The sequence below is a fragment of the Manis javanica genome, chromosome 3 (genome assembly GCF_040802235.1).
Source record: "Manis javanica isolate MJ-LG chromosome 3, MJ_LKY, whole genome shotgun sequence".
Classification (NCBI taxonomy): Eukaryota; Metazoa; Chordata; class Mammalia; order Pholidota; family Manidae; genus Manis; species Manis javanica.
Window position 1 is genome coordinate 135,432,645 of NC_133158.1, and position 27,143 is coordinate 135,459,787.

The 27,143-nt window shown below is 40.9% G+C and overlaps 1 protein-coding gene across 2 annotated transcripts; it reads right to left on the reverse strand.

The window, feature by feature from the left end:
- Positions 1–318: 318 nt before the first annotated feature.
- On the reverse strand, positions 319–25,385 carry LRRIQ4 (leucine rich repeats and IQ motif containing 4). 2 transcript variants are annotated; one of them, XM_073232113.1, is made up of 6 exons: positions 25,100–25,385; positions 10,853–11,900; positions 7,310–7,483; positions 5,930–6,068; positions 4,747–4,943; positions 319–584 (listed from the first exon to the last, which is right to left on the reverse strand). In XM_073232113.1, the coding sequence occupies exons 2-6, from the start codon at positions 11,870–11,872 to the stop codon at positions 435–437; spliced, it is 1,680 nt and encodes a 559-aa protein (XP_073088214.1). In that variant the 5' UTR covers positions 11,873–11,900; positions 25,100–25,385; the 3' UTR covers positions 319–434. The 2 variants fall into 2 exon arrangements, with proteins under 2 accessions (XP_073088214.1, XP_073088215.1); XM_073232114.1 differs by lacking the exon at positions 25,100–25,385 and having other exon boundaries at positions 10,853–12,374.
- Positions 25,386–27,143: the final 1,758 nt, after the last annotated feature.

A 27,143-nucleotide genomic window follows, 5' to 3' on the forward strand; every position in this document is an offset into this window, starting at 1 on the left:
TGTTGTTTTACTATGGTTATGCAAGATGTCAGTATTGAGGGAGGTGAAGGGTAAATGGACCTAGGAGACATTTCTTTGGAACTTCCTATGATGCTATGATTATTTCAAAATTAAAATTTTCTAAAGTAGACAGGATAGCATAATGAACTTCCATGTACCAACCACATGCCTCTACAATTATCAATTACGGCCAACCTTCTTTCACTTGGATCCCCCCTTACCTCTCCCTGATATTATTCTGAGGCAATTACCAGGAACCCTATCATTTTATCCACAAATATTTCAGTAAAAGCAAGATTTTTTTATACATACTTTTATTTTTATCCATAACCATAATTCTATGAATAATTTTAGCATGGTAGGCACCTAATTCCTAGATATTTTACCTTCTTAACTTATCAGGGTTCATTACATCAATTCATTAATTTATGGATTTATTTATTTCCCTTAACAGGTTTTCTTTTTACATCCTTGTTTCCTTTCTTATCTTTAGGAGAATTCTTTCCTTTTTTTGGTAATTTTGGCAGTTCTTCACATTTCCCCAGTCCTCTCTGTACCATTATTCCACGCCACCATGCCTGAATCTGAAAACAAGATAAACCCCAACAGCATCAGCTGGTATCACTGTGGACTCAGGATTGTTACATCTCTTTGTTGTGGCATGGGGCTTTAAAGATGTGGAGAACAGGATAGGATTAGAACTATATACCTTATTATCTCTCTTTCTTAATCAGCCAGTCATCCAGACAATTTTTTAAAAAAACATTTAATGCTTTTATGTGCCAGGCACTCTTCTAAGGCATTTGGGAAACAGCAGTTAAATACCAGTGTAATTGGCTTTGTGGAGCTCACATTCCAGTGATGGGAAGAGACAGTAAACACAAGAGTAGGTCATTTCACAGATGATGACATGTGCCAATTGCTCACAAGCAAGGGGAACGGGGGTGGGGAGTCTGTCCCTGTGTTCCTCCCTCTTATTACAATACTGTATGTCTACCTACAGGCAGGCCCCCCCTTGTTCCTGAGATCCTATTCCCTCCCACCTGTGTAGGAGTATCCCTCCTCTAGTAGCAGACTCCTCAGACCTCCCAGGGTCCCCCATTTCTCTCAGAAGAAAAGCTCCAGTCCTTATAACGGCTTACAAGGTCTACCCGATCTGCCCCCTCCCTCCTGATCTCACTTACCTCTTAACTACTCTCCCCCTGCTCACTGCCCCAGCCAAGGGGGGCCTCCTTGCTGCTCACGTAGGGCCCCACCTCAGAACCTGTGCACTGGCTGCTTCCTCTGCCTGGAGTGCTCTTCCAGTATGCAGCTGAATCACCCCTCCCTTCTTCAAGTATCTGATCAATTGTCACCATTGCCAGGGACTGAATTATGTGTCCTCTCCCCAGCCCACACACCAAATTCATATGTTGAATACCCTAACTCCCAAGGTGATGGTATTTGGAGACAAGCCCTTGAGAGGTGATGTGATCTGGATGAGGTCCTGAGGGTGGGGTCTTCATGATGGGACCAGTCCCTGACAGGAAGGGACACCAAACACTAACTCAGTCTCCCCTCCCCATCCCCTCTTTTCCCCCTGTCTCCCCGCTTTTTCTCTCTCTCTTTCTTTCCTATGAGGACACCACAAGAAGGCAGCCTTCTGCAAGGCAGGAAGAGAGGTCTCACCTACCACCCTGATTCCATACTTACAGCCTACAGAACTGTGAGAAAATGCCTGCTGGTTAAGCCGTGCAGTCTGTGGCGCATTGTTACGGTAGCCTGAGCTGACTGAGGCAAGCCATGCTTCCTGTGAGGCCTGCCCCAACCATCTCATGCGAATCCAAGCCCCCAGCCCACCCCCACACACACTTCTGGCAATCTCAGTTCCCCTTAGCTTGAGCTTTCATCCAACACCACTTAATCACTTTCTAACACAGGGCATAATTTTATGTTCTATATTTCATGTTTTCTTTTTCTTATCTCACTAGACTTTAAACAGCATGAGGACAGAAATATTTGTTTTATTCACTGATTTATTTCCAATGCCTGGTACATAGAATCTCCATAAATGTTTATTGAATGAATGAACAAATGAATGAATGACATGGGTGGGGGTATGCTGTTTTATACAGGGTGGATCAAGGGCAGTAGGAGGACATTTGCGCAGAGACTGAACTTAAGTGCAGCCTGGAGTCTTGTGCGTGTCTGGAGGAAGCAACTCTGGGCAGAGGGAGGTGCCGGAGGTAAGGCCTGAGGCAGACGCATGCTTGGGCCTTGGAAAGACACCAAGGATGTCTGCGACTGAAGTAAAGTGGAAATGGGAAAGAAGGGATGGGGAGTGAAAGAATCAGATCAGTGAGGGCCTTGACTTTCCACGGGACTGTTATTGCCCTTTAGAGGCATTCTGGAAATTTATGGGGCTTTTTGATGTCTTGGGGTTTAGCAGTCTTCAATTATATGACATGCACCCCAGTCCACAGACCTTTCCAAGGGTGTGCAGGTGTGGCTAGCTTGAGGGTTATCTGGAAACAGATCTCCGATTTCCATACATACCCCCGCTATATATCTGCCATAGCACACTTCTGGTTCTCCATCCTGCCTCCCACTTCAAACTGCCCCCCTGGCACACCTCCCATCCACCTGAATCTGACTAGGGTGTGTTGTCCTGGACTCCAAAAACCTCTGGGACTCCAAAAAGGGGAGAATTTTAAATAGTCGTATTGATGTTGGCTCTAAGGACTGCATAACTAATCTTTTTGCAAGACAGGTGGTTTCCAACTATTTGTCTTCAAGAAAACTGAAGGAAGTCCAGTTGATTTATCAGCTAAGAGTTTGTTATCTGATATTTTGGGATATAAACCTGGAAGAAGTTCAGAGACACTGCATTTTAAAAACAATATAAGGGACAAAAGGGGCTTCTTCCATTCTTGTGAACAACAAGTTTATCTATGTGAACTTTTCTCAGTGCTTATCTGTAAAATAAATAAGAATAGAACTGATACCAAAATCTGTCTCATTCTAGCAATATGTAATATTTATGCAAGGATATATAAACTATGTGAAGAAAGTCTCTCTCATTTGTGTATCCTATATACAAATATATCCCCAATATTTGCCTACAGGAAAAATAAATATCAAAATTTATAATAGATTTTGTATTATTTTGTTCAGTGTTATAATATGGCTCAATCCAGAACATTAAAAACTCTATGGTTACAGAAAGAAATTAATTTTAAAATTTCATTTATATAAATATTTTGTTGCCTACAAGTATGAAAGGTGATCTATAAACGACTTAAAAATTATATATATTAAACTTAGGATCAGTTCTTAGGTGGAAGTGGAATGGAAGTGCATATTCAAGAAGAAAAAGAGATATAGAGTTTCTGCCTGTAAAATAAGAGCTTGTTCAATAGTAACTGCACTAGAGGGTGTAAGGATTTAAAAATATGGGTAACTGTTAAACCACTGGGTTATATATTTGAAACCAATATAAAATTGCATATCAATTGTATATCAATGAAAAATATAAGAGCTTGTTCAAGTATTTGTAAATTGATGTTGACTGATTTATACCAAATCATAATGGTATTTAGATTCCATCGGATACATTTAAAATATTGGTCCAACAGCTCTACTTTAAGATGTCAATATTTAAAATTCACTGGAAGGTAAATCCTTTGTGGTGATTTAAACTTAGTTGCAAAAATTTTTTAATATAAATTTTAAAATGTACAAAAGGGCACACAGCTTTTAAAAATGCTTTTAGGAAGTATCCAAAAAGTATTACTTTCATTCTTTTAGTGTAACCATTCCTGAGTATACACATATTAAAATAAATACTTTAATATAAATCTCTTTCCTTTATGTTGTTTCTCAGGAATTATTCTGACTTATTAAGATTATGTATTTTCGGTAGTTTATCTTATCTATCAGTTTAATTGTGGAAGAGTAAAGGAGATACCACATGATATTTATCATAAAGAGGAGGATGTTAGGTCTAATATGGTTGAGGGTCTTGCAGACCAAAGCCTGACTCTTACTCCAGGTAAAATCAATCGATTTCAGCAAAGGGGTGGCAAGACTGGAACTACGTCTTAACAGCAGTGGTCTGACTGCTGAGTGGAGGGCACGTAGCTGGGGGAGCAGTATGGAAGTAGGGACACTAGTTAGAGGACTAAGCAGCCGTCCTGTGTGGGACAATGGGGGCTTGACTAATTGAATAGAGAATACTGAATACTGACTGACGCGGACACATTGCTGGCCTGTCTGGGGCGTCCTTATGTCTCTATGGTCTTGGTGGGCAAAGAGGAGAGGGACAAGGCTTTTGGTCTTAGTGACAGCGCACAACTCTGGTCTTTAGACCTCTGCTCCATAAATGCTCTCGTTTTTAATTTTTTAGTCTTATGTTACTGACTTGGTTAATTTAAGCTTTTTACTCCAGTGAACAGTCCATGAATTTTAGATCACTTTGGGAGTTGAAGTTTTGGTTTCTTTTGCCTGTTTGTTGGCTTCTTATCTGACAAAGAAATAAGGAACATAAAAGACAAAAATACTAGGATAATGTTCAAAAATTCTCTTGCTTAGGCCCTGTGGATATAAAAGTTAAGTAGGAGTCACTACTCAACAAGATGAGGTTAACATGTCAAGGACAAGGTATATACATGTGTAAAGAGCCACCCACAGCATAATCTGTAATATATTTAACAATGACCCCTTTCTAAAGCAAGTGAATGTGTGATCCAGAGTTTTTGCTGATTTTACCTTTGTTGCCATTATTTTCATATTTCTTTTTTCCTTAAGGTATATCCATATGGCGTCATTTCCTTCAGCACACACTTCTATGTTGGGCTCTTCCATAGGATTGTTCATCAGTGTCAAGACCTTTAGGTGCACTAGAGAATCCAAATTCTCTGGAAGATGGGTAATTAAGTTGTCCTCAAGCAGTAATTCTTTCAAAGCTGAAACAGTTTTTTTTTTATGAGGGATTTATCTTAAGAACAAGCAAAAGTAAATGTGCATTCTTTAGCCCAATCACTTTGAATTGTCTGTTTCCTGCTGTACATGTAATAAAAGACACCAGATTTTAAAAGGCAAACTAAGATCTCTTTATAACAACTCCAAGTTGTTGGAGCCAGTGTAAATAAGTATAGAGACAGAATAATAATAAACACTAAAGAAATCTGAGAATGTTTCATTCTTCTAGGAACCAAAGAAGGATACAAGTGTATGCTTAGGAGTATCACTAAGGAGGACTGTGTGCCAACTCCGTCTCAAATCTTTGGATGTCTTGTGGGAAGGCAACAGTTTCCACTCATATCCCTTCATCCTCCTTTCATTAATGAAGAATAGTGATGGTTTGAAAACATATTTATAAATCTCAAGATTCAGCACATTGTGGCAAAAAAACATTTTTTAAATTTGTCCCCAGTAGGAGCTCGGCAGAATCTTGTTAAGTAGATATATGGGTTGATGGATGTAAAAATAAAGACTGAGTTAGCCTAGTGGAAAATGTTTAAATATGAATCATATTATTTTTTGTGTCAATCATGTAGCTTCAAAAGTCTCCCCTTGCTGATTTCACCACTCTGGGTCAATACTTTTCCTTCTACTCAAGTGACTTAGTGACCCAATGAAAATGTACTGCAGGACCCCCAACTCCAGTCACTGGCATGTAGTAGGTTTTCAGTACATTTTTATTGGTGGGTAATAACTATATGAATGAGTGATATTTTTCTTAGCAGTTACTTACTTTTTTGAATAAACAATTTAACCTCCTTTGTGGAGCTCTAAGATGTACTGATCAGGCACCAGTGAGCCCTGTGAGGAGGTAATGGGATAGGGCTAAATGGGACAGGGACTGGGCTTTAGTAAAGCAAGGAAGACTTCATCCTGAGGAATGCTGGTTCAAACTCTATTGGGTTGGGGCTTTACTAAGAGTTCTCACCTTGTGCTTGGCAAATGCTCTCTGAAAGTTGCTTAAGCAGATTGTGGCGACAGTCAAGAATTTCCAGATTAGGCATTGATCCTAAGGATACAGGCAGGTGCTCTAGGTGATTGTTCTCTACGTAGAGCTCCTTAAGACTCTGAAATAACACAAGGGTATACCATAATGGATCTCATATGGATAAATGAATTATAGTAACCAGAATCACTGGTGAGTTCGCATGTTCTTTTAATGAAGATATTATGCATTGAGATAAAGAGGAAAACATATTTTAAAAGGACCACCACCAAAAAATAAAATTACGTAGTAAAGCCATTAGACATGTTTCCCATTTATGCAGAGAAAAGAGAACATGGGACTCTATAATTTTTTATTTGTTTCAGAAGAACTTTATAGAAAAATATTTGGGTTGTTTAACCACACATACCATTTGCTCCCTTTCAATAGCTAGTCATCTGTGGCAGTTGCCACAGGATTGTACAGGATTGTAATATCAATCCAACATTGCCCAAGGAGAAGTAATCAAAATATACAGGTAATGGCTTTACTATTTTCAAATTCACTGGGTAAAAATTTTGTATTTGCATTTCACCCTAAGACTTGGGAGAGTGACACAACCTGTCAAGGAGCAAAATAATGAAAGGAATGCTATAAACACAGGGCAAAGGAAAGGAGAATTAGGACTAGGACCCCTGTGTCTCAGGGAAGAAGTACCTGTGCTGTGCATACTGTTGCTCATCTCCAAGACTGGGGGTTACAAAGTAACCCACACCTATTTTATCATTATTAAAAGTACAGTACCAGGAACATGAAAAAATAACAATTCTCTAATGTATGCATCTACAAAGACACCCTGGTATGGCTACTGTGAATGAAGTTGTCATGTTTTGTTAGGATTTAGCACCGTAATGTGGGCCCATCTTTGGCATGAACCTGGTGCAACCATTAAATAAACCATGATTTGCCTGCCACCATGCAGGGAGGGAGTCACATTGTCCCATCCAAAACCCAGGCTCCTAGCCATGTCACCTGTATACTTCAACTTCAAAACTGTACAATTTTCAGGAGCTACTTATAAAAATTAGAAATTAAATGGAAAAGTGGTATGGCTTAATTTCTGCAAATAAGGCATGCCACACCCCAAAGTGGAAAGGAGTATATGGCATGACATAGCCAATAGCAATCACAATAAAATGATCTTTGGATATAGATCAAGGGTTGCTATGGAAATTTCAGTGTGTAATGACTGCTTATTTGAGCTGGAAATCTAGTATGGATGATTCCACAGCCTGTGGGGACACTGCCATTGTGTTTTCTCAATAGCGGCCAACTTAGGAATCAATGGCCACATACTATGCCTGCTTATTTGGGGAGGCTTACCTGTAGTTTACTAATGTCTTCTGGCAGATAGGTGAGCTTGGCTCCCTGATCTTGCCCAATGTATAATTTCTCTAAAGTCTGTAAAGGAAGGATTTCTTCTGGAAATGAAGAGAACTGGTTTCCTGTTAGTCCAAGCATCTTCAGTTTTGAAAGTGAGCCAAACTCTGGAGGTAACTAGAAGTATTTTAAAAAGATGTTTCAGGTCAAGATTATTTTTAACAGTAAGAAAATTAGTTGGGCTTTTAGTTTTGAGGCATTTGTTGAACAAAAAGAACAATTTAACAATTCCTACTGATGAAAAGTTTGCACATATGTTTATAGATTTAAAGTCTGGAGTTCCACTTGCCCCTCAAGACTCTCTGCTCTTTGCTTTTATGCACTGCTTTAAATTGGAACAATTTTTAACCTACTTTATTGTAAATTTTTGAACTGTAGTGTAGCAAATGCTTTGCACTACTGAAAGAAAAAGTACTAAAGTTTTTAGTGTAGTATTGCAATAACAATATTCATAGTTAATTCAGTTAATGGAACTGATCAATTTGGAACTGATCAACCTCTGACTCTAAAAGTCTTTAACTCAGCAATTTTGAAATGTCAGTTGAAATCTCAGTTGAAAGGAAACAGTGAAGACTTACTTGTCATAGTCTGTCTTCCAACAAATAACAAGGCTTGGGTGTCCTGTGCAGGTATTAGGTAGGCATTTCACAGACTCCCAGACTTTCCCAACCTTAAAAAGTTCCTCTATTCTAACTCCTTAACATCGTGGTCAAATATATTCCATAGCTAGCCATCCTGCTCACATTTAAATACTACCTCCTAGAATGAAAACCTTGGACGTCCATTCGTTGGTGTCTTCCTGGATCTCTGGAACCACATGGAAAAATCTCATTCTTAAAATATGTGACAAAATCAGCCCTGTGAGAAAAAAGCCCAGCTATATATATCTATCAACAGCTTCTTAACTCACTTTGAGCCACTTCTCCTTTATCTGGCTTTATTCCTAACTGGCAAATCCTTCCTCACAGTTTCCCGCTTTAACCCTTGTCTTTCCTCTCACCTATGATTCCCTACTCTGCCACTCTACTTGTCACCAGAATGGTTCAGCTCAGCCTGCCCTCTCTACAGATGGGCGGAACAGGTAAATAATTGGTGAATCAGTCCAAAGGAAGCCTGAATAACCTATGGGTTAAAGTCTTACACACCTGTAATCTTTCTTAAGACATTTTTCTCTTTATTGAGTAGGGTGAGGTCTTATTTCCTAAAACAGTAAACATTTCATAGCATTTTTATTTATTTACTTAAAAACATACAAACCTCAAAAGAAACTGATGGTTAAGGTTTCTTCCTTGGTTATTTCAAAACTCTTCATCAGGCATTTAGATTCCTTCAGTAAAAAGCACTTACATTCAGTGCAGTCCAACATCAGGGGAAAAGAGTTGCAATCTAACTACTTCATTATAACCTGGTAATTTCACACTTATTGCTGTTTACTTAGCTCATAGGTTGAGCTTTTCTTTTCCAAATCACATAGAATGTTTAAAGATTCTTGTACAGGATATTCAAGATCCAGTAATTTCATCACAGTCTTTTTTATAGTGGCAATAAATATGGATGCACAGAAAACCTACAGAGCATCAATGAAGACAATTATTGCTGACAGCATAGCTGAGCTATGGCCAATTTGAGGTTGAGTTTTCCCCCTTAATGGGAATGTACCATACAAATAAAATTCGTCTAGACACACACTGAAAGCCATCTATTTACTGCACCCACCAAGGCAAGAAAAAGCTTCTGTCCAGGCTTCAAGAACTGAAAACCCAATATAATATCATGTCCACATTTCAGTGGCAAAATTTGGTATTGGATGAGGTTTATCTTTGTTCTGGAGCCATCTGTATGTGATTCCCTCCTACAATCTGATCTCTTAAAATGTCTCACAGGAAAGGATTAGGTATATCATTCATGACTGTAAAGGAATTAAGTCAATGTGTTACCCTTCCCAAGGGCCCTTTATATTTTTTGAGCCTCTCACTCCTACTATGGAATGGCAGACTTTGTCCACTGCAGGAGGAATTTCTTACTTCAGGGGTGGAATAGCTGGGGGATAGGCAGAGGGCCTCTCATAAAACTTCTCAAAACCTCCAAGGTGAGTCCCTACCCAAGTAGAGATTAAGTCCTAGATTCTGTTCTTAAATCTTAAAGTTACCACCAAAATTTTACTTCTTGAAAGGTAGTTTTAAAACTCTAGAGCAGTTAGGAAAAACAAAAACAAAAACAAAAACAAAAACAAAAACAAAACAACCACCTGCCCCCAAAAAACAATGTTCTAGAAATGAAAAATCAAGTAAAAGATGAAAACCAAGCAAAACCAGACTTTTAAGGCTGAGGACTTTATAAAGTACAGTGAACCCATGAGGCTGGAGTTCATGGCCAGGAAAAACAGAAAGTTGTTGATTTCCGAATCTCCCTACTTCTCCCTCACTTTAACAGGGCTCTGTTCTTTTTAATTTTCAAATATTAAAAAATCATAAAGAACCAAACACATGTGTACCCACTGCCCAAACCTTTAATTAATAAACAAAATGAAATACTGAATTAAAGTTGAATTGATCTCCTCCTCATGTCTTTGACTTCCTCCCTCTTCCCAGAGGCAGCCAAAATTAGGAAATTTAGTTTTTTCCCCAATCCATATTTTAATATTTTTATTACATATATAAATATCTATAGCATGTGTTGTGTATGTATATATGCAGTATTGTGTGAAAAATTTATAAATGGTATAAACTTCTACAATTTGGTGTTTTACTTTTTAATAGACATCACAATTTGAAATCTACCCACACTGGCACATATTGCTCCAGTTCACTTACTGTATAGTTTTCCTTTTGTGAATATAGTACAGTTTATTTGCTTACTCCTCTACTGGAGTAAGACAATCATTTAGATTGTCTCCCACACTTCATGGTTATCAACCATGCAATGATGAACATTTTAAAAATGCCACCCTGCACACATGTGAGAGAGATTCTTTAGGGACAAATTTGTTCAAGCAGTTTCCCATGAATGGAACACTAAGGTCTCAGAAAAATCTGCTGCAAGAACCCTGTTAGGAGGTGGTCTTTGTTCTATTTAGACCCTGGAACCCAGCAGCTGTGGTGGGTGGGAACCTGGCTCTCAGGTACAGTTGTGTGGCCTTGACAAGTTAATTAAGCTCCCAGAGTGCCTCCTCTTCCTCAGACATCATTGGACATGGTATCACCCACATGCAAGAGTCACTGTGAAGATTAAATGAGTTAATCTGAGTGTGCAAAACAGCCTGGTGACTGGCACAAACATACTGCAAATAAGTATTAGCTACTAATTATGACTACTGTTGTAACTTAGTAGGAAAAGGTAATACAAACGATCACCCTGTTGGGCATATTTGTTAAACCTGATTTTCCACCATGAAGTTTGAATTTACTGATATTTAGCTGCCACTTCAACTTAGAGCAGGAAAAGCCTTTGTGGGAACATGGTGACAGGTAGAAAGGGAATCAGTACCTGCCGTATTTTGTTATCATCCAGTGCCAGCATTTCCAGGTTCTTCAGTGCACAGATCTGTAAAGGGCAGATTTCCAGATAGTTCTGGCTGAGAGCCAAAAAGCGTAAGTTGACCAGCTGCCTGAAGGAGCGCCGCAGTGTCCTCAGGCCAGTGTCGTGCAGGTAGAGCAGGTGCAGTGAGGTCCACTTGCAGATGAGGCGCGGCACCTTCTCCAGGTGGTTCCCACTCAGCCCGATCTCGGTCATCTCCGCAAGCTCAGCAACGGTATGTGGGAGGGAGTGCAGGCGGTTGTGGGATAAATCCAGCACCGAGAGTTTGCTACACTGGGCCAACGACTCGGGTAGAAAGGGCAGGTTGTTATAAGACACATAGAACTTCTGCAGTTTCGTCAGGTTCCCAATCTCTTCTGGAATGACCTTTAGTTTGTTCTTATCCAGGTCAATGACCTCCAGGTTGTACAGAACGCAGAGTTCCAGAGGGAAAACTTCAAATTGATTTTCCTTCAGGTAGATCTCTCTCAGCTTGGTCTGGTTCACTATTTCCTTGGGCAGAGATTTCAGGTGGTTTCTGGTCAGTCCGAGCAGCTCGAGGTGGTGGAGGAATTCACAAATGACGACGGGAATCTCCCCCAGGGCAGTGCAGTAGAGGCGGAGCTCCCGCAGTTTGCGAATGCAGCCCAGGACAGCAAGGGACGATGGCAGGAGGGGATTGTGGCTCAGGTCCAAGCCCTCCAGGTTGTTTAGCTTCCCCAGCTCAGGGGACAGCTTCCTTAGCTTGTTCTTGTTCAGGTACAGGATCCTGACATTCTTTAAATGCTGAATATCCTGGGGGATTTCTTCAATCTGGTTATTTTCCAGATGCACTTCTTCTAATTCTGTTAATTCTAAGATCTCCGACGGAATGGTAGCCAAGCTCCGATTAGAAGCATCAATGAAAAATACTCTATCAGATACATGTTCTAGGTCGTTTTTCTGATGTATTTTAAATGAATGTTCTACTGATTTTATGTTATTTGACATTTTGATGGAGAGTTCCAATATTCAAAATCTGAAATATTGTGAAAAGGAAAAAAAAATCAGTTTACCTGCCACCAGACTTGGGGCATTCTTAAGAGAGATAAAGTCATAATTTAGTTGGTTAAATTTAGACCTTGGCATTATGATACAACATAGAATATAGGTTTCTGTGTTTCATGTTGGGAGAATTAAAGAGTTGAACCCTTTCTCCAAACAGGTTGACTGAAAAAATTAGTTAACTTTCAGTTTTTAAAGTTGCCTATCTTGATTGCATTTCCAGATAGGATGTAGAAATTTGCAAAAGATCATTGCTCTTACCATAAACATTGAGAAAACACAAGGAAAAAATATTTTAAAATATTGCATTTTTCCTTTGAGCCATCAGTGGGTTGTGGATGCAAAGAAGGCCAAAAGAATTAAAATCTAGAGATACACTATCCCTTCCTAAGCAAGTAGAGACCAGTGGACACTTTCATGCCTGCTGGTGAGGCAGGTGATAGAAGGAAGCAGGCAGAGTTCAAGGCACTTGTAAGTTTCAAGAAGCTTCAAGACCCTTGTAAGTTTCAAAAAGCTACAATCCAACTCAGCCATTCAACGTCAGCCTTGATTGGTTATGAGCTATACAAATGAAGCATTGTACCTTCAGCCAATCAAGAGTGAGTTGTTATGTCATTAGTTCAGTTCTGTATTTGGTGTGCGGAGTGTGGAACTTCCTCTTCTCAGGAGGCGTTATAAACCGCAGACACCACAGCCCTGACGGTATTCTCCCTGGGAGGCCCTCCTGAGTAGCAGGAGGTTTCTTTTTTCACACATTGAAAGAGCTTTGCTAGTTGCTCTGTTCTTGTCTGCTAGCTCCATTCTTTGTTGCCTCAGAGACACAATCCTGAGAAAAACAGTATCTCATCCAGTAACACTGGTATTTTCAAGTCTGGGGACTGCAGGTAGAGAAGCAAACTTTCCATAGGCAAAGGAACTTCTGGGACAATGAGAAACTAGTGAAATTTTCAACAGCCTGTATTAGCTGGCACAGTGGATTAGAATTTGGAGGAGCCATAAATGCAGTTATACCCCATTAGATGGGGGCTGACTCAGTGGCCTCAGGGGGAGTTTCCCACTACTAAAGCAGAGAGAGATACTATTGTCTCAGGGTCTTAGATCACTAAAACTGGCTGGGTGAAGGGCTTAAATCCCTCAGCAAGACATTTGAAATTTCAGTGAATGGAAATGAACTAAACTGCAACCCATAAAGAAAGAAAATGGAAAAAGAAATCATGTCATGGATTAGAACACTCAATAATGTTAAGACGCAAATACTCTCGAAATTGATCCATTGTTTCAATGCAATCCCAATCAAAATCTCAGCAAGATATTTTTTATTTTTTGATAGACATTAACAAGCTGATTCTCAAATTTATATGGAAATACAAAGGACCTAGAAATGCAAAAGACAATCTTGAACATTAACAGAATTAGCAGACATATTACTAGCTTTAGAAACTTATAAATCGTATAAATCTAAGATGTTGATACTATATTACAGAAGACTAAGTCCTTGGTCATTAATACACACACACACAGCCTAAGGGGCAAGGCAGAGAACACTGATATGATGGCGGTCAAATTGATTTGTAACATCTTTGATTTGTCTGCTAGATGGGGGCTTTCCTATTGGAGTACTCGGCTTCTCATCCAGCCTAAAGGCCCAGTCCCTAGATGAAGAAGGTGCATTTCCATCTCCACACGTACTATTACTGCTACTTGCTACACAAAAGTGTGTGGTTCTGATCTTTGTTACTGAATGTCAAGTCTCAAAAAAGAGCCTTGGGATGGTGTTGCTTTCTTATTTAAAGAAATGAAAATATTTGCCAATGATTAACCTATGTCTAGAACTAGCTGTCTCCAGCATTTTTTCATTTGGTCATCAGACAGATTAAGTTAATATTGTTCAGTACTGTACGATAAAATCTCCTTTCCTAAATACAAACTACTGACAATGCTGAAAGCTCCTCAACAGCCTGTGGGATCTAGAGTGAGGTGGTTATAAAAATAGGAAACATCTAAGACACTTATTATGTGCTCTAGGCTTTACTTAAATTAACCTATTTGATCCTCACAAGAACCCTAAGGAGGAGGTACCATTATGATCCCCATTTTACAGAGAAAGAAACGAAATCACTAAAAGGGCTCTCCTCTGAACACAGTAGGCAGTAGGCAGTGGGAGTAGGAGCAGAGAATCTGACTTAACCTTACTTAGGTTTTTTAACATTATTCACAAGATGCCTGGTTTTATTAAAAGCATTCAAGGTATGAGGTTTTCAGCCTTGATTTTCTTTTGCGGCCTTCCAACAGAGTCACCTGGGAGAAATTGGTGTGGACTAGCCATTCTGATTAGGATTAACACAAGGGCATCTGGGCTTCCAGACACATAAAGGAACTATTTCTCCTAACATTTATCTCACTCTGTGATGAGACCTTCCTAGAATGTCTAAATGTGAATGTACATGATGTCTTGTCTCAATATATGTCCCATCATATGTGTCTGGAACCTATCTGATGGCTCTTTGAAAACTATAAATGTTGTATATCCATTAGCAGAGTTAATAAAAGGAGGTTGCAAAGCCAGGATTTGCAACGCTATGCCAGTAATTCAGCCACTGAAAATAAGAATGGGGAAGATTGGTTCCTTATTGGTATTTTTTTCCCTAGGGGTTGCTACCCAAATGTATTCAAATCAGCTTATCACAACCCAGTATTACCTTGGAGATGCTCCTACCTTCTGACCATTCAGGATATACTACTGTGATATTTGGGGGCCACTCTGCTGTTATTCCAGGAATGCACTGGAGGTCAGCTTCCAGGCCTTGTCTCCAGGTGCCAGGAGAGCCAGCCATCGTTAGTCCATGTGTTGAAAGGTCCAAGGCCATGACCACTCAATGGAGCCTCCAGGGTTCAGTGCAGTAGATGCTGGCAGCAAGATATTCTGGTGGCTGAACCACACCTTCAGTGATTCTTCATTGTACTTGCAGAGTATCTTGCCTGGCTTTAGTACATTTGCATATCCTCAAGTGTGGAGAGAAGTTCATCTCCATGTCAATGAGTAATTTACCTGGGCAACTGAGGGCATGTCTGAACCTGAGAGTCTAAAGGGAGGACTGGCTGGCTTGCTTGCTTCTTCAGGAGCAGGAAAGAGAGACAGCCCTGGACTGCAGTTTGTCAACAATAAATGTTTTTTATTTATTTTTTATTAAGGTATGATTGATATACACTCTTATGCAGGTTTCACATGAAAAAACAATGTGGTTATTACATTTACCCATATTATCAAGTCCCCACCCATACCCCAATGCAGTCACTGTCCATCAGTGCAGCAAGATGCCACAGATCCACTATTTGTCTTCTCTGTGCTACACTGTTCTCCCCGTGATCCCCCACACCATGTGTACTAAACATAATACCCCTCACTCCCCTTCTCCCTCCCTTCCCACCCGGCCTCTCACAACCCTCCCCTTTGGTAACCACTAGTTCCTTCTTAGAGTCTCTGATCTGCTGCTATTTTGTTCCTTCAGTTTTGCTTCATGGTTATACTCCACAAATGAGGGAAATCATTTGGCACTTGTCTTTCTCTGCCTGGCTTATTTCACTGAGCATAATGTCCTCCAGCTCCATCCATGTTGTTGCAAATGGTAGGATTTGTTTTTTTCTTATGGCCGAATAGTATTCCAATGTGTATATGTAGCACATCTTTATCCATTCAGCTACTGATGCACACTTAGGTTGCATCCATACCTTGGCTATTGCAAAAAGTGCTGCAATAAACATAGGGGTGCATATGTCTTTTTGAATCTGAGAAGTTGTATTCTTTGGGTAAATTCCAAGGACTGGGTTTCCTGGGTCAAATGGTATTTCTCTTTTTAGTTTTCTGAGGAACCTCCATATTGCTTTCCACAATGGTTGAACTAGCTTACGTTCCCAACAGCTGTGTAAGAGGGCTCCCCTTTCTCCACATCCTCACCAGCATTTCTTGTTCTTAGTCTTTTCGATGCTGGCCATCCTAACTTGTGGGAGGTGATATCTCATTGTGGTTTTAATTTGCATTTCTCTGATGATTAGTGATGTGGAGCATCTTTTCATGTGTCTGTTGGCCATCTGAATTTCTTCTTTGGAGAACTGTCTCTTCATATCCTCTGCCCATTTTTTAATCAGGTTGTTTGCTTTTTGGGTGTTGAGGCATGTAAGTTCTTCATATATTTTGGATGTTAACCCCTTGTCAGATATGTCATTTACAAATATATTCTCCCATACTGTAGGATACCTTTTTGTTCTGTTGATGGTGTCCTTTGCCATACAGAAACTTTTTAGTTTGATGTAGTCCTCTGAGTTCATTTCCACTTTTGTTTCCCTTGCATGAGGAGATGCGTTCAGGAAGAAGTTGCTCATGCTTATATTCAGGAGATGTTTGCCTATGTTGTCTTCTAAGAGTTTTATGATTTCATGACATACATTCAGATCTTTGATCCATTTTGAGTTTACTTTTGTGTATGCGGTTAAACAATAATCCAGTTTCATTCTCTTTCATGTAGCTGTCCAGCTTTGCAGTCAGCTGTCATTTCCCCATTGTATGCCCATGGCTCCTTTATCGTATATTAATTGACCATTTATGATTGGATTTATATCAGGGCTCTCTAGTCTGTTCCATTGGTCTATGGGTCTGTTTTTGTGCCAGTACCAAATTGTCTTGATTACTGTGGCTTTGTAGTAGAGCTTGAAGTTGGGAAGCATAATCCTCCCAGCTTTATTCTTCCTTCTCACGATTGCTTTGACTATTCGGGGTCTTTTGTGGTTCCATATGAATTTTAGAATGATTTTCTCTAGTTCATTGAAGAATGCTGTTGGTATTTTGATAGGAATTGCATTGAGTATGTAGATTGCTTTAGGCAGGATGGCCATTTGGACAATATTAATTCTTCCTATCCATGAGCACAGGATGTGTTTCCATTTATTGATATCTTCTTTAATTTCTTTCATGAGTGTCTTGTAGTTTTCAGAGTATTGGTCTTTTGCTTCCTTGGTTAGATTTATTCCTAGGTATTTTATTCTTTTGATGCAACTGTGAATGGAATTGTTTTCCTGATTTCCCTCTCTGCTAGTTCATTGTTAGTGTATAGGAGTGCCAGATTTCTGTGTATTAATTTTGTATCCTGCAACTTTGCTGAATTCCGATATTAGTTCTAGTAGTTTTGGAGTGGATTCTTCAGGGTTTTTTATGTACAATATCATGTCATCTGCAAGCAGGGACAGTTTAACTTCTTCCATGCCAATATGGAAGCCTTTTATTTCTTTGTGCTGTCTGATTGCCTTGGCTGGGACCTCCAGTACTATGTTGAATAGAAGTGGGGAGAGTGAGCATCCTTGTCTTGTTCCCAATCTTAAAGGAAAGGCTTTCAGCTTCTCGCTGTTAAGTACCATGTTGGCTGTGGGTTTGTCATATATGGCCTTTATTATGTTGAGGTACTTGCCCTCTATACACATTTTGTTGAGAGTTTTTATCATGAATGGATGTTGAATTTTGTCAGATGCTTTTTCAGCATCTGTGGAGATGATTATGTGGTTTTTGTCCTTTTTGTTGATGTGGTGGACAATGTTGATGGATTTTCGAATTTTATACCATCCTTGCATCCCTGGCATAAATCCAACTTGATAATGATGGACAATCTTTTTGATGTATTTTTGAATTTGGTTTGCTGATATTTTGTTGAGTATTTTTGCATCTATGTTCATCAGGGATATTGGTCTGTAATTTTCTTTTTTTGTGGGGTCTTTGCCTGATTTTGGTATTAGAGTGATGCTGGCCTCACAGAATGAGTTTGGAAATATTCCCTCTTCTTCTAATCTTTGGAAAACTTTCAGGAGGTTGGGTATTAGGCCTTCACTAAATGTTTGATAAAATTCAGCAGTGAGGCCATCTGGTCCAAGAGTTTTGTTCTTAGGTAGTTTTTTGATTACCAGTTCAATTTCATTGCTGGTAATTGGTCTGTTCAGAATTTGTTTCTTCCTTGGTCAGCCTTGGAAGTTTGTATTTTTCTAGAAAGTTGTCCATTTCTTCTAGGTTATACAGTTTGTTAGCATATAATTTTCATAGTATTCTCTAATAATTATTTGTATTTCTGTGGTGTCCATAGTGATTTTTCTGTTCTCATTTCTGATTCTGTTTATGTGTGTAGACTCTCTTTTTTCTTGATAAGTCTGGCTAAGGGTTTATCTATTTTGTTTATTTTTTCAAAGAACCAGCTCTTGCTTTCATTGATTCTTTCTATTGTTTTATTCTTCTCAATTTTATTTATTTATGCTCTAATTTTTATTATGTCCCTCCTTCAATTGACTTTGGGCCTCATTTGCTGTTCTTTTTCTAGTTTCATTAATTGTGAGTTTGACTGCTCATATAGGGTTGTTCTTCTTTCCTGAGGTAGGCCTGTATTGCAATATACCTTCCTCTTAGTACAGCGTTCACTGCATCCCACAGATTTGTGGTGTTGAATTATTGTTGTCATTTGTCTCCATATATTGCTTTATCTCTGTTTTTATTTGGTCATTGATCCATTGATTATTTAGGAGCATGTTGTGAAGCCTCCATGTGTTCATGAGATTTTTCAATTTCTTTGCATTATTTATTTCTAGTTATATACATGTGTGGTCTGTGAAACTGGTTGGTACAATTTCAATGTTTTTGAATTTACCGAGGCTCTTTCTGTGGCTTAGTATATGATTTATTCTTGAAAATGTTCCATGTGCACTTGAGAAGAATGTGTATTCTGCTGGTTTTGGGGGTAGAGATCTGTAAATGTCTGTTAGGTCCATCTGTTCTAATGTGTTGTTCAGTGCCTCTGGCTCCTTACTTATTTTTGTCTGGTTGATCTGTCCTTCAGAGTGAGTGGAGTGTTGAAGTCTCCTAGAATGAATGCATTGCATTCTATTTTCCTTTTCAATTCTGTTAGTATTTGTTTCACATATGTAGGTGTTCCTGTGTTGGGTGCATAGATATTGATAACGGTTATATCTTCTTGTTGGATTGATCTTTTTATCATTATGTAATGTCCCTCTTTGTCTCTTGACTTTGTTCGTTTTGAAGTCTATTTTGTCTGATACAAGTACTGCAACTCCTGCTTTTTTCTCCCTATTAGTTGCATGATATATCTTTTTCCATCCCTTTGCTTTTAGTCTGTATATGTCTTTGGGTTTAAAGTGAGTCTCTTGTAGGCAGCATACAGATGGGTCTTGTTTTTTTATCCATTCAGTGACTCTATGTCTTTTGATTGGTGCATTCAGTCCATTTACATTTAGGATGATTATTGATAGGTATGTACTTATTATCATTGCAGACTTTAGATTCATGGTTACCAAAGGTTCAAGGTTAACTTCAGTATCTAAGAGTCTAACTTAACTCACTTACTATGCCATTACAAACACAATCCAAGGGTTCTTTTTTTTTCTCCTCCTTTTTCTTCCTCCTCCATTCTTTATGTATTAGGTATCATATTCTGTACTCTTTTCTATCCCTTGATTGACTTTGGGGATAGTTAATTTAATTTTTCATTTGCTTAGTAATTAGCTGTTCTACTTTCTTTACTGTGGCTTTATTACCTCTGGTGACAGCTATTAAACCTTAGGAATACTTCCATCTATAGCAGTCCCTCCAAAATAGACTGTAGAGATGGTTTGTGGGAGGTAAATTCTCTCAGCTTTTGCTTATCTGGAAATTGTTTAATCCCTCCTTCAAATTTAAATGATAATCTTGCCAGATAAAGTAATCTTGGTTCCAGGCCCTCTGCTTCATTGCATTAAATACACCATGCCTCTCCCTTCTGGCCTGTAAGGTTTCTGCTGAGAAGTCTGATGTTAGCCTGATGGGCTTTCCTTTGTATATGATCTTATTTTTCTCTCTGGCTGCTTTTAACAGTCTGTCCTTATCCTTGATCTTTGCCATTTTAATTACTATATGTCTTGGTGTTGTCCTCCTTGGGTCCCTTGTGTTGGGAGATCTGTGCATCTCCACGGCCTGAGAGATTATCTCCTTCCCCAGATTGGGGAAGTTTTCAGCAATCACCTCCTCAAAGACACTTTCTATCCCTTTTTCTCTCTTCATCTTCTGGTACCCCTATAATGCAAATATTGTTCCATCTGGATTGGTCTCACAGTTCTCTCAACATTCCTTCATTCTTATAGATCCTTTTTTCTCTCTATGCTTCAGTTTATTTGTATTCCTCTTCTCATGTTTCTATTTCATTTATCTCTCCTCCACCATATCTAATCTGCTTTAAATACCCTGCATTGTGTTCTTCAACAATTGTATCTCCAACCGAAATTCATTCCTGAGTTCTTGAATATCTTTCCCTACCTCCATGAGCACGTTAATGATTTGTATTTTGAGCTCCCTTTCAGAAAGATTCATTAGGTTGATGTTTAAATCTTTCTCAGGAGTTGTATTCATAATTTTACTTTCAACCAGGTTCCTTTGACATTTCATATTTGTATATGGCACCCTCTAGTGTCCTCTGTAGCCACTCAGCCCCTGAAGCAATGTCAGGGGTCACACGGGAGTGGTATTGGTGCCTGGGAGGAGAAAGGAGTGGTTTCCTGCTTCCCGGCTGCTATGCCTGTCTACACTGCCTGAACCAGTGGGCCAAGCACCCAGGTATAAGCCTCTATTCTTTGCACTTGTAGTTGCTGTAGACATATCTTCCCTCTGGCTGGCCTAATGCCCAGGTAGGGTTTGCTGGTTTGCGAGCCAGGTGGGGCTGGCCGGGAGAAAGCTGCATTAGGCTGTGTATCACAGAGGGGGTCCTTGGAGTTGTGTAGCCAGCCAGGAAGCTGGAGCTCCTGAGGACTGTGAAAGCTCCCAACTTGCTGGGCAGAGTGCACCTGGACAATTTTGTCTACCTGTCCTTTCTCCTCAGCATTAAGCTCTGTGCAGTCCTTGCCCCTTTAGCAGCCTTCTTGCTAAGGGCTTCCTTGTTAGGAAGTCTCTCAGACTCCCCGCCTTTCTTTTGTCCCAGAGGAGCCGGATATGGATCCCTGCTTTCCACAAGCAGCTGGAATCTCAGTCTCCCCATGAACTCTGCCTGTCTTAGCTTTCCAATCCCCTAATCATGAGAGCACCATGCAAGCACCATGAAATGTAGGTTTGTGCTCCCAGAGCAGATCTCCGGAGCTAGGTATTCAGCAGTCATAGGCCTCCACTCCCTCCCTGCTCTGTTTCTCTTTCCCCTGCTGGTGAGCTAGGGTTGGGGAAGGGCTTGAGTCCCTCCAGGCTACAGCTTTGGTAGGTTACCTTGTTCTGTGAGGTCTGCTCTTTTCTCCAGGTGTATGCAGTCTGACATAGTCCTCTTTCCTGTTGCTCTTTCAGGATTAGTTGTATTAATTATATTTTTGTATTATATGCAGTTTTAGGAGGAAGCCTCTGTCTCACCTCTCACACCACCACCTTTAATCCTCTCCCTAGCTATAAATGGGTTTCAAACTTTATTTCTCCCTTTGACTGATTTCAGTTTTTAGAGGTATTTTGCCCCAGGATTTCCTCTCCCTGGACTTACAACCACATAATGGTATGTTCCTAGTTCATGGCTGAGGGTATCCATCAGGCCTGCAATAGATGGGACAGCAGCATATATAGGGTGTGTGACTATTCAATTCTCTGTAATCCACAGTCATACACCAGGAGTCATCTGGCTTTTTTACTGGCCACACTGGGGAATTGAAAGGACTATGTTGGGCTTTATAACACCCACCTTTTCCAGCTCCTGGAGAGTCTCTCCAATCTCTTTATGCTCTCCAGGCAGTTTGTATTGTTTGGTATTAGTCACCCGCCGAGGCACAGGCAAAGCTATGGGTGGGTGCCTAACATGTCCCCTCAGAACTGCCTTCACCACACCTACTCTCAGTCTGAACTCACCTGCAGTGGTCTGCAGCCATAGACCCTGCAGGATATCAATCCCCAAAATATACTCAGGGATAGTTCATGATTGTATAGTTCATGGGAGTGTACACAGTATACTCCTTTGGGGGTAGGCACCCTATTCCCAAAGGGATTTGGGCTTGTTTCACAAGCCTTACCCTCATATCCATCTCTGATAGTGGGGGTTCCAGGGAACCACTCAAGGTTACCATGAATCAGTGAACATTCAGCCCCTGTGTCCACCAGAGCCAGGACATATTGTATGCTCACTGGGGACTAATGGATAACTATTTCAACATGTGGCCTCCAGTCCCTCAGGGCAGAAACCTTGACCTTCCCCTCAGTTGAACTGTGTTCCCCAGTCATCTTCCTGTGTGGGCTCACGTGAGGTTGGCTCGCTTTCCAGCAGGACTTCTTGCAAACACACAGGCCAGAATTGTGGATCTGTCTCTGACCTCTGCTTCTTTGGTCTTAATGGCTGGAACTGCTGCTCTGGTTTCAGTTGTTGCCATACCTGTAGTAAGATCCTATTTGACTTCCCACCTAATTTCCTTCCATCTGCTACTGCCCATATTAAATCAACCCACAGCTGGGTCCTCGTAACCTTCAAGGGGCCCTTTAAATTCTTCTTGTGAGTAGAAGACCTTATTGCTTTCCATGTTCTCATTACTTCAGCCTCTCCTAAGTCTGCTACTGTATGTGTCACTTTGCTTATGGGCTGCCCTGAGTGAGGGGAAAGAATGGCCACTAGAGACCCAGAGAGGGATGTAGGAGCCATTTGAAGCACAATATTTCTCATCCCAGTAGTGAAACAACCACTGGGCATGCCTTCAATACAGGAGGGGCCAGTGCCACCGGCACCACCCCTTCATCCTTCCCCAGCAACTCCTTTTCTGGGTCTGATGGCACCTTTCTCTCCCCTACCCAGAGTGCCTCCTCTGCTACAACCTTTACCTTTTCTACATTGCCTCACAGCAATGCTAGCTCAGTCTTCAGCAGCTCTCTTACCTTCACCTCAATGCTTTGGAGCTGGTGTTCTCATGCCACCTCTGCCTGTGCTTCCCTCAGGCATTCATCTTTTTTCTTGATGGCCTTTTCCTTCTTCAGAGTACCTGGCAGTGCTGCCATCTTGTTCTGTAAGGAATCTTTTATCTCTTCAACACCACCTTGCTGCTGGCATTCTCATGCTGCCTCCTCCCTCATCAATGCCATTTTCTTCTTCTGGAAATCCACAGAAGTTTGCAGATCACGTTCTCGTGCTGCCATTTCTTGGGTCTTTTTCAGGAGCGTGTCCTTCTCTTCTGTAGACTTTTTTAATACTGTGAGAAGCAGCCAACCCACAGTCCCCACTGCCTCACTGGCACTCTGTCTCTCAAAATACCTACTTAGCCAAGGGCTGTTCCTACTGCCTCAGTTATCACCTCCACTTGCCTCCAGTCCTGGGGTGCGGCCCAGTCCTCTAGGAGGCAAGCCACCTCAGACCACATACCTACTGGGGGACAATCTACTGTCTCCCCATTCATAGGGGCAGCCTGCTGAGGCACCCCTCCCACAGGGGCAGCCTGTCTTTTTCCTTGGTCAACAATGAACCCTGCCGACTTTGCCAATTGTCTTGCCAATGGGTTTCAGCCCCCAGCAAGTTTGGTATGGATTCAGTATGACCAAAGAAAAGGACAGTAGAATGTTTTTTTGGGGTGAAAGAGTTTATTACCTGGCTTGTTCTCCCAGCGGTAGGTTGAGCACTAGCATATCTGCATCCCCCCAGAGCACTGGGTCAAGCTCTTTATACAGCACAATAATAGCTTATTGCCTAAGGGTGTGGAAGCGGTAGCCTAGCAACAGGCCAGTTACATCATCCGATGATTTAAGTTCCGTGAGGATCCTGGCCATAGGAACCCCAACTTCCCCATAGGCTACAAAGAAGATTATGACACAGTGTGCCCACACCTGCAGGGCCAAGTTCAGAAGCAGATAGCACTAGCAAGGATAGGTAGCAGAGGTAATGGAGCATAAAGAGGCATGTAGGTCAGTCTCATGGAAGGGTGGGGCATCAGGGAGGGCTTCTTGGTGGAGGCTGGTCCTGACTGGTCCAAGGTAACCTGCTGGAAGGTTGGACGGCATGGTGTGTGGAGAGGCACAGGTACTTGGGGCTGCCCAGAAGAGTACAGAGGTGGGGGAGGGAAGCAGGCAAGCTAGATACACGAGGATCCCTGTGCATCACCTGAGCACAGCTATTAGGAGGCATGGCACGGGGAACCCTCAGATTGGGAACAGCTGATGGAGAATGGATTGACATGACTTAGTAGAGATGAAGTCTGAAGCAGCTGCAGGAGAGGGAATAAGACCTCTGCTGAAGCTGAACTGGGGGGAATGAGGTGAAGGGAAGGGAACCCAGCAATAGTGAAAGGGTCACATGATGGGGATTTGGTACTTGGAGTGGGAGAAAGAAGAGAGAGGAGGAAAGGAGAGAGGCTTTCTGTTTGGAGCTGCATAGACCAGAGAAGGAAATCAAAGGGCCCTGCAGAAAACTGGAGCCCGCCAGAGATGCCTTGCCTGTGAGATGGTGGAGGAAGGACCCTGAAGACAAGCCATTCATGACACAATCATAAACATGAACATCAAGTTCGCTCTCCCTCCGCTGCCCCACTGAGCAATTCCAAGCCAATGTGTTGTCCAAGAAATTGTGCTGGGAGAGTCTGACACCCTGTGTAGTCCACAGATTTGAAGCATCACTTGAGATATAGGTTCAACATGATGATAATAGAAAACAGACAGTTATGTTTTCATTTGCCTCATGTGCTACCAACGAATTTGAGAGGTGGCTTTAAATAACTAAAGTGTGAGTGCAGGCACAATTATCTCCCCTCCCCTAAAGTATTTTGGGTTAAGGAGACAGAGGAAAGTAAAGGGAGTTGAGGATTAATTGCTGCCCCAGGGGACGGGAGGGATAGTCTTCCAAAGGAGAAGTACAGTCAGACTTTTGTCCTAGGGAGTCACTAATAAACAAGGTCAAGAACAGAAAGAAAAAAAAAAGGCAGAAAAAGCTGCTTTAACAAGACAACAGTGCCTATAGCACTGTTCTCCCTGTCTTAGCAAAACAAAACAAAAAAAACATTTACACAGAGCTACAGCCTGCAGTATCAAAATGAACAGTCATAAAGACATTGACCACATGTACAACTCATTTCTTTCAGTACATTTCTCATCACCCCCAATGATTTCCAGATGAAGGAGGGGACGTAGTTTAAAAGAAAAAAAAAAAGTCTTTAAGAATCACTGACCTGAGGGTGGGAGGCAGCGGAGTGAGATGATCTGAGTCAGCTTCAAGGAAACTTAAGTAGATTCAGTGAGGGCTTACGTGTCAAGAACCCAGAATGCAGGCTTAACTTGAATCTGAGTTTTCTAGAAGTCAAAACAAAAGAGAATATATGAGGGTATGTAGTCCCCATGCTTTAATAAAAGGCAGCATTTACATTTCTCTGGTACCTTGTAGTAGGAAGGTCTAGTAGGGTATCTTTATATAAGTAACTTAATAGACATGTCTTTGACTACAGTTCTGTAGAAGAGCCAGAAATAGTTTCCAAATGATTACTGTAACTCTATTTAAAAAGTCAACAGCATGGAGTTTAATTATAACTGAAGGAAGCCATGTCTTGAGGAAACACAGGTGACAGGGTTAAGGTATGTTGTTTTCTGACAACACAGGGATAGAACTCAAAGGATCTGGGAGAATATTTAACATATCCATTAGTTATTTTTCCAGTCATCTGATGGCTTAACTGAAGTGCTAGCAAATACCATATGGTGCAAATTTCCAGTTGAATCTTCTGAGTCTGAAGAAATGACTTTCAGTGTTCTTCCTGCATACATGCATTTAGGTATTGAATATGCAGACAGCAAAATTAGTGCCTGTCTTGCCAATGGGTTTCAGCCCCCGGCAAGTTTGCTATGGATTCAGTGTGACCAAAGAAATGACAGTAGAATGTTTCTTTGGGTTGAAAGGGTTTATTACCCGGCTTGTTCTTCCGATGGTAGGTCAAGCACTGGCATCTCTGCCTCCGCCCAGAGCACTGGGCCAAGCTCTCTATATAGCGCAATAATAGATTATTGCTTACCGTTGTGGAAGCAGTAGCCTAGCAAAAGGCCAGTTACATCATTAAGTGGTTTAAGTTCAGTGAGGATCCTGGCTATAGGAACCCCATCTTCCCCATAGTGCCCTGCTATTTAAAAATGACTTTTCCTAGGGATAAAAGAGTGAGTTGCATGCAAAGTTTACATTCTTATCATCTTATGAGATGAAAAAGTGTATCAGTGATTAGTACTGGAATAGTGCCCCAAAGCTTCTTGTTCATTCTTGCACAATGTAATTTCAAATTCTAAAGAAAAGGTTTTATCTATGAATTATTGGATCCATAGTATGGTGTTATGGGTACAGGAATGAAGGATAGAAACACTTTTGAAAATGGGTAAAATGACACTTTTGAGTCTGTTTATAGGAAACAAGTCCAGAGAAGCTATTTCAGATCAATAATTTGACAACAGTGGGGATGGGGGCACATTGCTGAGCACAGGCTAACAATTCCGGTTTAAAAAAAATGTTCCTCTAAGCCTTTTCACCTTTAGGTGGTTGATCAGGGTTTTCAAAAGAACAGTTATCAGATCCCGGCTTGGTAGAACTCTTCCCTCTACAAATTTTTCAGAGCTCATTATTAAATTACAGAGGTTTTTTTTCTTCCATTTCTCTTAAGAAAACATCCAAAGCATTTCAGTATCCCCATACTAACTGTGTGGTTTCTAATCACAAAGCACCTGTAACACCAAATGTGTGGGTTTTCCACAGCAATTCTCTAATTCTCTCTGGACACTAACTTAGTATGTGGGGGAAGTTGGGGTTCCTATGGCCAGGATCCTCACTGAACTTAAACCACATGATGATGTAACTGGCTTGTTGCTAAGCTACCGCTTCCACACCCATAGGCAATAAGCTATTATTGCACTATATAGAGAGCTCAGCCCAGTGCTCTGGGCAGAGGCAGAGATGCTAGTGCTCGACCTACCACAGGGAGAACAAGCCAGGTAATAAACTCTTTCACCCCAAGAACATTTTACTGTCAATTTCTTTGGTCACACTGAATCCATAGTGAACCTGCCTGGACATCTCCCATTGGTAAGACAATCGGCAAAGTTGGCAGGGTTCATTGTTGACCAAGGAAAAAGACAGGCTGCCCTTATGGGAGGGTGCTTCAGCAGGCTGCCCCTGTGAATGGGGAGACAGTGGATTGTCCCCCAATGGGTATGTGGTCTGAGGTGGCTTACCTCCTAGAG

Bases quoted from the DNA above. Each gene is read 5' to 3' on its own strand.
- LRRIQ4 (XM_073232113.1), bottom strand. From the start codon at position 11,872: ATGTCAAATAACATAAAATCAGTAGAACATTCATTTAAAATACATCAG. The intron at 7,484-10,852 runs GTACTGATTCCC...AAATACTTCTAG, and splicing joins ATGATAACAAAATACGGCAG to TTACCTCCAGAGTTTGGCTC. The intron at 585-4,746 runs GTAAAATCAGCA...TCTTGTTTTCAG, and splicing joins TGAAAATAATGGCAACAAAG to ATTCAGGCATGGTGGCGTGG.